At 35.2% G+C, this 10,457-nt stretch overlaps 2 protein-coding genes across 2 annotated transcripts; both read right to left on the bottom strand.

Annotated features, from left to right (window-relative positions):
- Window positions 1-877: 877 nt before the first annotated feature.
- Window positions 878-1,787, bottom strand: LOC113751763. The gene has a single exon (XM_027295884.1). The coding sequence runs from the start codon at window positions 1,741-1,743 to the stop codon at window positions 1,135-1,137; it is 609 nt and encodes a 202-aa protein (XP_027151685.1). The 5' UTR covers window positions 1,744-1,787; the 3' UTR covers window positions 878-1,134.
- Window positions 1,788-8,227: 6,440 nt separating this feature from the next.
- LOC113751762 (homeobox-leucine zipper protein ATHB-13) lies at window positions 8,228-10,457 on the bottom strand. The gene is made up of 3 exons (XM_027295883.1): window positions 9,943-10,457; window positions 9,456-9,835; window positions 8,228-8,779 (listed from the first exon to the last, which is right to left on the bottom strand). Exons 1-3 carry the CDS (start codon window positions 10,088-10,090, stop codon window positions 8,414-8,416), a joined length of 894 nt encoding a protein of 297 aa, XP_027151684.1. The 5' UTR covers window positions 10,091-10,457; the 3' UTR covers window positions 8,228-8,413.

Raw genomic sequence — 10,457 nt, 5'->3', positions numbered from 1 at the left:
TCTCTCTCAATTTCGCACAGAGTCATATAAGTAATGCTTTTCTCAAGAAGTTGCATTAACAAACAGAAAAAAGAATGAACCTGAACATATTGGTCAAAAGTCCAATGAATGAGTAACCCCATTGTTTCTTCTTTTAAAGCTTTTAAGTTGGTTTCAATTCATTTTGGTTCTTTTTCATTCAATCCGTGGGAAGATGACCAAACATTATAGTCATGATATAGGTTCTGGAAAAACAAAATTATGCTCTATCCTAAAATGAGAAGATGTCCACCATAAGCGACCAAAAGGTCTGAATTATCCACAAAAAGCTTCTTTCGAAAGAGATGATCATACAACACAATATTAGTGCAGCTGAAAAAGCTTCATCTACCTGGAAAAAGCTTCAAGAGGCCATGAAAATGGTCAAGAAGCCCCTCAGAAAAATTAAGGAGTAGGTGGGTTACAGATGAAGGAGATTTAGTAGACGTCGTGAAAGGGAAAAAAAAAAAAACAAAGGTGTTGTATTGAGATAATTGCATTTTTGTGAGCCATGAAGGAGTCTACCGTTTCATTTTATTTCTTCATCAGATTGCACTGTCTTCACCCTACCACCTTGATGAATAAGGATCACGCAATCCCACTGGTGGAGAAAATTTTTTTGATGGATCATTGGCGCAACTCTAAGACTGGGATTAACCATTGATGGATCGAATCTACCATGGCACTTTTTTATGTGTATTATCTTAGTGCCTGGATATGGACCTCTTTAATTTTTTGGTATTTTCTATTTTTTATTTTTCTTCTTTTTGTTCTGCTCGATTTCTCCGTTCTTACCTTGAAAGCAGTAGTAAAAAAACTTATGTGGAATTGGGCTTCAGAGTATCGCCGTGAACACTGATAACATAGATACATAAAGAAGATTGCATTTCACAGTCTAGCCACCAAGCCTTTCTCACAAGCTAAACTTACAATAACTACAGGCGAACCACAATCCAACAAAAGATCAGGATTTGAAGAAAACTGAATAATTAAATCATGAATTTGTATACAAAAGCATCTGCCAAAACCAATGTACCACACAAGTACTCAACATTAGACAAATAATCCTTAGAAACCATGTATCGTTACATACCTCTCCCAAAAGGAACCCACAAATCAAAACCCTTTAGGTCCACTTTCCTTCAAAACCACAGGCTGCTCAGCCATTTTCAGGCAATACTTTGCAATTTCCCTAAACTTGGGAACACTTCTCAAGTCCACCTTAGTTCCATCTTTCAAAGTAATGATGATATCACCCCATTCACCAATAAATCTCGGTACAGCCTGGACATCTTTAATCACCTTATATGAAAAATCACTTCTATCTTGACCAGTTAGGCCAGAAATAACTGTGACCCTCAAATTGGTAAACCTGTACCTTAAGAAAAATGCCCTCAAAACTGCAGCTAAAGTTAATGGCAGCCAAAGAAGAGTGAAACCCAGAAGAAGGTTTGCTAAGAGGTCACCATAGTGGGCTCCACCATCAAAAAAGACGGTTTCTTGGGCGACTTTGGAGGTGGTGGTGGTTGTGGTGGTGGTGGGCTTGGAGCTAGACACTTGGAGCTTGGTGGTTGGTCTAATGACGGATTTTGAGGTGAGTTTGGAGAAAGGCAGTTTGGAAACTGTGTGGAGGGATTGGTGGAAGATTGAGGTGGTGGTGGCGGTGGTGGGGGAGAGAATTGGGGTGGTGGAGCTGGCCGAAGTGGTGGCGCTGGCCATTGCCATGGTTTATCCGTTCAGACATAAACGGTTATGGTAGTTGTTCTCGATAGATTTTGGAGTTTTTCTTCTCTCTCCAATTTTGAGTGGATACAATTGTCTACGTGGCATGCACTCAGTCACAATTTCTGGGGAAATCCTGAAATTATTTTCTGCTTTGTTTCTTATCCTCTAATTTTGCCTTGTTCATTTCTAACTTTATGCTGATTTGAGCAAAATTTTCTTTTGATTTTTGTTAAATCTAGAAAAGCAAATCAACTTACAAATACACTTTTGAGATATTCTCTCTTGGTATTGTAATGCATGCGCAAAGATTATACCAGTAGTGTTAAAGTGAGCCTTTCTACGCTAGACGTTCATGCCACATAAAAGGAACGTTTTTGAACCTTTTTAATTTCCATTTCTCTTTTCCCTGAAAAGCAATTTCTTTCTCGAGAGGAGAATAAGATAAACATTCTTTTTTTTTGAGTTTATGAATAACATAAATATCTATTAACTGCATTAGATGAAAGCAATTGTAATCAGAGTCTGATCATTTTAAAACAAAAAAAATGTACCTCAATATTAAGATTTTGAGGTTTCTCGAAATAATATTCAAAATAAGAATGATTTAGGAATAAGGGATTTTGCGCTTTTGGTGACTGGCAATCAATTATCTATATCTATATTTACATAAATTTGAGAAGGGGTTTTTAGCAACAAACCTTCACACACCTTTCCACTCTCAATTTCATTTTTTTAGCATTTTAAATTTAATTTATTTCGTAAAATGCATCGTATCCACATTTGAAACACACCACCACGTTTTCATCAAATAAAAATTCCACTGCAACTAACGCTCCTTCTTCACACACCTTTCCACTCCAATTAATACTCCTCCAATTAACAATTCCATTCCGATTAAAACTCCTCCAACCCAATAATAAGAGATAACAATATAATTTCACCAAAAAGTTTACTATCTCTTTCAACTTTTTTCTGATATCAATCTGAGCCCTCAAATTAATTTCACCATGGAATATACCCGCCTATAAGCATTCCACCAACGCCTAAATTTCAAATTCGCCAGATTGCAGAAGGAGGAAACATTTGCTTACAGTATGAAACATACATTACTACAATCCCACACAACAATTCGAAAAGTTCCAGCAACTTTGCCTTGACGAACGAGAAATCTCACGTCAACTATGATAGATAAAATCCCAACTACACCGATTCAAATGTTGCACAAACCAAATTAGAAATTCTGGTACTATTTATTCTTTAAATATTGGCATTTTGATTGTAATAAATTCAATATTTTCAAAACATTTTATATTCTACAAATTTTGATTTATACTTACCAAAATTCTCTAAATGAAGCTTGACAGTAGGTCAGTTGACTTTATGTGATAACTTTGCTACTGATGATGGTGCATATCTGCATCAAACTGTTGCAAAAAAATAATGTTTTACTAGCCTGTGGTATTTGTGCAAGAAATTACAAAGGTAATTCAATTTCTTTTCACTTTATTTTATATAATTTTTATAGTTTATTAATAAATATAGCATATTGTGCAGGACCATCACTTTGTACAATTCGAGCAAGCAAATTGTATGTCAATCACTACTTGAATTTTGCTCAATATCTACACAGTTGGTAAGTTTTAAAAATAACAAATTATTAAATTATTAATAATATTTCATACACTTATGAATATGTATTTGAAAAATTTGTAGGTTTGAAAATGATAAATGTGCTCAGAAGTTTTTTTTGATAATAAAGCATATTTCATTAAAGGATTACTGGAAATCGTCCAGCACAATTGATATACATTGCTGCCCTGATGGCAGATAAACATGCACTAAAATTATAGATCTGTAATTTAACAAATACATAAGATTTGAGAAATTAAGAACAGATCTAAATAGTACCATAAATTTGAAAAACATTTCATCATAGAATAAGTCGCTGCAGCTCTCTTTGTGTATGCTGTAATCGTCAGATCTGCTAATCATCAGTTGTAAGATCCAATCTTATGACGTGGTTGCGATCATGCAATCTTACAATGTCGCAAACATTGCTGATATCAAATGCTAAGAGAATACGGATATATGAATATGCAGTCACACCTACAGTAAAAATGCTCTCAATTAATTATTAATGAACAATTATCTACATATTATTTTGAATTAATAATTGTAATCTATACATTTTTTGAATGGTTTTAGCCTTTAGGTTAAATATTTTTGGATACTTGCTTACATTCAAAGTATTAATATAGACAATATGTTCCCTGAGTTATGCAAAAATTGTGGACAACCATGTCAATCTCATTTTTAAAAAATGGTGTGTATCCATTGTAATGACGTAGTCGACACTATTGTTAGATAATTATTTTCATATATCTTTAATTTTAATTATATATATATTTTTATTATTTATCACAATTTCTTTTTAACATATATAATATTAAAATACAAGTTAGAGATTTCAATGGTAACATATACCTCGCCCTTCAAGATAGGCATGCACGATTCATATTTCGTTGTAATGCTTCTTATCTTAGAGATTTAAAAAGAAAGGTATAAATTATTATACGTATATATTTTTATACAATATTATTTACAAACTTTCTAAAACAAATGATAATTTTGAATTCCGTATGCTCTTCATTGTTAGGAAATTCGAGATACATTGTTCAACCAACTCATTAATTCATGCAAAAATCGTGCATTCTTATTTATAGTACAAATTTTACAAAATTTAATAGCCCCTAATACTAGCATTCTACTCAGAGTTGATTGGTGTGAAAAATGTTCCCACCTTCATAGAAGATTATCAAATTGAAGGCAAAATATTTGTAAGTATTTCATTTACTTATCAAATTAAATATTTAGTTACATTTAATTGAACCCTTATGTGGCTCAATTTATGATATAGATTTCTACTTTTTTTTTTGCAGGATCCAACTTCCATCAATGTGATAGTTTATAAATATGTTTTTATCATATATTGAATTATTAATACAAAATCTCATTTTTTAACTATACTATCATGTGCCATAAACTATACGAACAATTACATACATTTCTTACTCTTTTTAAATTCCTTTATTGATTATAATTTTTTCCAAAAATATGATCTAATATCCGTAGCACGGGTGCTTAGACTAGTTATCCCAAAATAGAAAAGCTGTTTGCCTAGCAAGTAGTAGTCTGGGAGGATTTGCTGCTTTAAAAAAGGCCAAAAAGTAAGCCAAACGGGCTATTGAACAGAAACTCGAATTCACTGAGAATGGGCCTACAGCCTGTTACATCAGAACTATGAATCTTCCTTCTTCTTGCTTCGTGGGCTTTTTGAAGGCACAGATAGTGGGCTTTGGTAGGATAGGTGTGTGGAAATGGAAAAGACCATGGTCCATGACCCAACAGTCAGGACTGACTACCCTATGCTGCTAGAGTATTTTGGGTATTTTGGTTTCATAGTACAAACAAAAGAAATCTAAAATCAGAAGCAGATTATCCTATAGAGTCCTAGTCGTACCCCCCCCCCCCCTTTTTTTTTTTAAAGGAGTTTTCCATTCGTAAGATATGCAAAAACTCAAATTTTCGTTTAGGTTCGGAAAATTGCAGCATGAAATTTTTATTGCAGATTTTTATAAACTATGCATCCAAGTATTTGCTGATTACAAGGCATATGGACTATATATGTTGAACAAGACGCAAATAAAGAGAGTACCTAATACTAGTACTAGAACACCGTTTCACGTACGTACTCCAAAAGCATTTTCTTCGAATCTAGCTATTCTGACTGATACAGTATTTTTGGTTTTTGATATCTAATGCATAAACATTGCAAGCGGAAATTTTCGTTTCAAGACTACTCTAATTGTTATTATACTTATAATCATTAGAGTCCAATGAATTAAGGAAGTCTGCTTCTGCTTCTGCTAGTCACAAGTGTACCTTAATTAATTTTTTTTTTTCAGGTTTGGAGGGGTATTCCAGAATCACTAAGACTAATTCCTCCAAGTTGGACAGAGTTTCGTCCCAAAAATGTCTAGCAACAGTAGCACTAGCACGTGGGAGTTGAACTTGGGATCTTACTGTAATTACAGACGATCAGTCCCAGCCGAGCTACCACGGGAGCAGTGTGCCTTAATTAATTGGTTGTCAATTATTTGCTAGAGTCGAAACAACCTGGAAGCTAGAAACGAAATACTTTTATTATATGCTACAAACAGATATAGTAGTTGTATTACTCTTCTCGATCAGGTATTGTAATCTTAAGTAATCACAAGATTCCTGATTTTTAAAAAAAAAGTTAGACGTAGACTTCGTTGTTTCAACCCCCTATGAATTTTGGAAGCAGCCGTTTCCAACGTAAAGAAACTCAATAATTGTACGCTATTGGGAGGCACATGTCCTCCAGAACATGGCTCAAAATTCTCCTATTCCCAGCACCATCGCATGTTCTTATTTATTTATTAAGGTGCGAACCCACCATGCACGTGGCCACCAGTGGACTCCACACTTAACCACCAAGCATTGTTAATTTTGATAATTTTTTTTGGCGATAAAAGAAAAGTGGCATTTAAAATTGTCCCACAAATCTGCAGCCATCAGTTTATTGCCAGAGTTTCTTTAATCTTCTTCACATGATCCCATAAACAAGAATAGGATCACAGTAATCATGCGCGATTTACAAGTTTGATCTTCCATCCATTTCTGTCGAGTTTGATTGGACATATATATATATATATATATGAATGTGTTTCTACAATGTTAATGTAATGTACACAAAAAATGTTGTCACATGCTTGTTTGTCTTTCATTGGCTTTTTATGACAAGGTTGTTGAGTCTGTATAGCTCATACCCCCCATCCTGTTCTGTTTAAGACAGTTCATGCAAAAACAGCTGTGAATGAAATCTACAGAGGGTTAGAAGAAAAAAACTACCTCTGTGCAGATAGATGTTTGTACTAGGTTCTTTTATATACATATATTAAGAAAAAACTTCTGCTTCATCTGTTTCTTGGAATCATCCACGAAGTTATCCATTAGAAAGGATGCATCAAGCATATATTGCATGTGTGATTTACTGTACTGATTAACAACCGACAAAATGATTGCCATACTAATCAAAATGTAAAGTAAGACCGATCGAATTGTTTTGACGGGGTTATAAGTTTTGAATACATGTATATATCACGCAGAACATGTGATTTTTTTTTTCTTTTAGAAATTGAGATGCATCTGCTTCTGCCCGGTGTGAAAGAAGTATTAACGTGCGGAGGAAAATAAAGAAGTGGGTGAAATGTCGAAACAAAAGAAAAAAATGGCCATAATTATAATGAATGTGTGGAAGGGTAGGGTAGGGTAGCGTCTGTGAACGTGAAGCAAGAAAGAAAGAAAGAAAGAAAGAAAAAGGGGGCTGTGTTGTGAAAGGGAGACTTTTCTGCTGTTTCCTGTTTGTTGGGTTGGGAACTTGAACTTGAGGCAAGAAGTGGAATCCAATCCAGATCTTCTTCTATGGTGTGATAGATGTAATACTTTAAAATTGGATGTTCAGGATTGAATTTTTATATATAGACACAAATTTTTAAGCAGCAAAAATTATACTTATTTGTTTTAAATAATTATGCCTACGTACATTAATAATTAATAATTAATGATGTATAGTGTCTAAGTAAATGATGGATGGTTGTCAACTTTCCGGGAGAATTCGGGGGGGGAGGGAGTCACATGAATTCTTTCCAAATCTGCGATTTTAATAAAAATGGAAGGGAAGAAGAGCTGCTGAAGAGTGGAGGGAAGAGGGAAAAGAAAGAAAGAAAGAAAGAAAGACGGAAAGAGTGGGTACAACAAAGTTTTCTTTTCTTTGATACCATTTTACCATACCGTTTCCTTGTCACCTGTCATGACAAAGCTTTGCCAACGTCCCCTTCACGAGAATGACCATTTCCAACTCTCCTTGTTTTCTTCTACCCTTCCATCTGTTTGTCCTCTTCCTCTCTCGGAATGTGCGCTTGATGCTCTCTCTTCCTCAATTCAAACTATTCTTGATTTCAATCATCTTTTACCAACCAAACCCCTCTCAACTAGATTTTCTTCACCATTTCCAACTACAATATGCCCCCCCCCCCCGGGCCTCCCCTTTTGAAAAAATTAGCCAATCTTTGAAAAATTTTGCAAGTATATATAATCAGAAGAAGAGCAGCGACTACAAGAAAAAAAATAAAACTAGTTTTTATTTCATATTATACTCAATTAATCAAATCCATTATATATGCACTACTTCTTAGAAGGTACGTAAATCATAAATAAAGTGAACAAAAAAAAGTAACACATTCTAATTAAGTAAAATGTGTCGTCCCTCTCCTTTCCTACCACATGGTAGAGAGCCTAGACAAAGAGATCAGCGGCATAGAGTAAAACTCGAGGAGGGATGTTTATGTTTTCCTCTATCAAACACTTCTTTCATTTCAAGAAAAAACATTGGAGTATATGATGGATTTCTTTTTCCTTTTATTCTTCCATAAAGTCCCTGAAAATCCTCATCCGCTTCGAGTTCAACATCATAATTACGCTACCTTTTTACTTTACACCAGTCTAGGTACGAAAACAAGAATTGAAAAATCATAAACAACATGCATGGTGCCAGCCAATGTATATGATCATAATACTTGGGTTCTCAATTGAAATGCTGCTGCTCGAGCCAGGGCCAAAATCCAGCTTGATCATCAATGCCAAACATATTGCACAAGCTTTCTTCTTTAACAGTACTGTGATCCATTTTCTGGCACTGAAGATCGGGTCTCGTTGAGTTGTGGAAGAGCTGTGTAGTAGTCATCCCTCCAGTAGACCTGATGGACGTAGGAAAGAGGGATCGGCTAGCTGTTGGATGGGAAGATAGAGGGCTGTCTCTGTCTATTGCTGGTGTTCTTGAGATGTCCAGCTTGATATCAGAGCTGTTTTCACTTCTATTACTGCAAGATCCTTCTGTTTCTTTGTTGAGGTTGATTGATTCCGTCGGTTCCCTATTTTTTAGTGCCGATATCTGCCAGCCCACCAATCAAGATTTAGATTTTTTTTCCCCTTTTCTTTTTCGGCCATTAATTTCAATCACTGACTTGACAATTCAAAGTCAATTACTCAACCTCCCCCTTACTCGAATTCACTATCTTTTAACTAAGAATACTTGGACATTTGAGACTAAATTGTTAAAATATAGGAACGATGTGTTGAATCTTGCCAAGACAGATATATCATCACATGATTTACCATCAATCATTGTCAAATTCTTGCTTAGAATTATTGGTGTGATGCAAACCAAAACTTGTGGAAGGTAAAAAATCTTCAAAACTAACTTTCATAGAGTCGCGCACACAATTTTTATTTCCATTCATAAAAACAAATACTAGTATAAACAAAAAAAAAAAAAAAAAAACCCCATGATAGTTGCTACACTAAAAGCATGAAACGTCATTGATCGGAACAATTTTGCAGCAATCAATAGCGTTTCTCTTTTATAAAAAGAAAGAAAGAAAGAAAAAACTCACAAAAATGTAAACCAGATTTCAGAAAGCATGACATCGAATATATCAACACAAGCTAGCCAATACATGCAACATTTTTCTAAACCTACCATAATCAAGAAACTGGTCCAGTTTTTGCTAAATTCATGCATCATTTTGAAATGTTGCTTTAAAAGAAAAAAAAAAAAAATAACATACCTCTGCATGAAGCTTCTGGTTCTGAGCTTGGAGAGCATCATTTTCAGCTTTGATAGCTTCAAATTGTCTCTTGAGAACTTCATAATCTTTCTCCAACTGCTTAGTCTTCCATCTAGCCCTCCTGTTCTGGAACCATATAGCTATCTGTCTAGGTTGCAAACCAAGAGCTCTTGCCAGCTGCATTTTTCTCTCGGGCTCAAGCTTATTTCCCAACTCAAAATTCTTCTCAAGAGTCTTAACTTGCTCCATATTCAGCCTCCTCTTCTTCTCCCCCATTTGTGATCCATCATCAGATAAATCGTCCTCCCCATGATTTTCTTGATCACACACATCCACACCCGAAAAAGACATAGATCTCTTCCCTAGAAGCGAAGCAACACCTAAATCCGCCCAACAAAAACAGATAAATTCATGCATGCAGATATATGTATAAATCCAATCAAGTCCTTGCAAGTAGTTTCAAGAAAATAGAGAGAAAGTAGTGTACCGTGGAAGTCCTGAGGGGCGCAAGAGGAGAGAATTGGGGTGCTAAGGGAGGTGGGAGGTTGTTGAGAATCATGATGATCTTGATCATGATGAGAAGTTTGCAGCATGAAATTGGCAGGGAAGAAGGCCATTGCAGCAGTACAAGTCATGACCTAGTAGGCTTCTGCCTGCAGCAGTCTTGAATACAGAGCTTGTTGCGATCTGACCAAAACCATGCTCAAGTGTTTTGGCAGCTGAGATTGAATTTGAGGGAGAGAAGGAAGTTTATGAGCACTTGAAGTTGAAGGAGGTATGTTACTTCTACGTAGGCCTCTTCTTAGGAAACTTTTGGAGGAGAAAATTATAGTAATATGGTCAGGTGGATGGAGATGACACTCATTGTACTGGTGATGGAAGCTTATATACCTTATCAGCGTCACAAAGCTTTTTCCTTTGGTATATGCAAAAATATGCACATCCTTCTTCTGAGAGAGAATAAGAGAGAGAAGGGTTAAGATAGCAGTAGGGTCTCTTTTT

The sequence above is a fragment of the Coffea eugenioides genome, chromosome 11, assembly GCF_003713205.1.
Source record: "Coffea eugenioides isolate CCC68of chromosome 11, Ceug_1.0, whole genome shotgun sequence".
In the NCBI taxonomy this organism is placed as follows: domain Eukaryota; kingdom Viridiplantae; phylum Streptophyta; class Magnoliopsida; order Gentianales; family Rubiaceae; genus Coffea; species Coffea eugenioides.
This window is presented reverse-complemented; position numbering and strand designations above follow the sequence as displayed.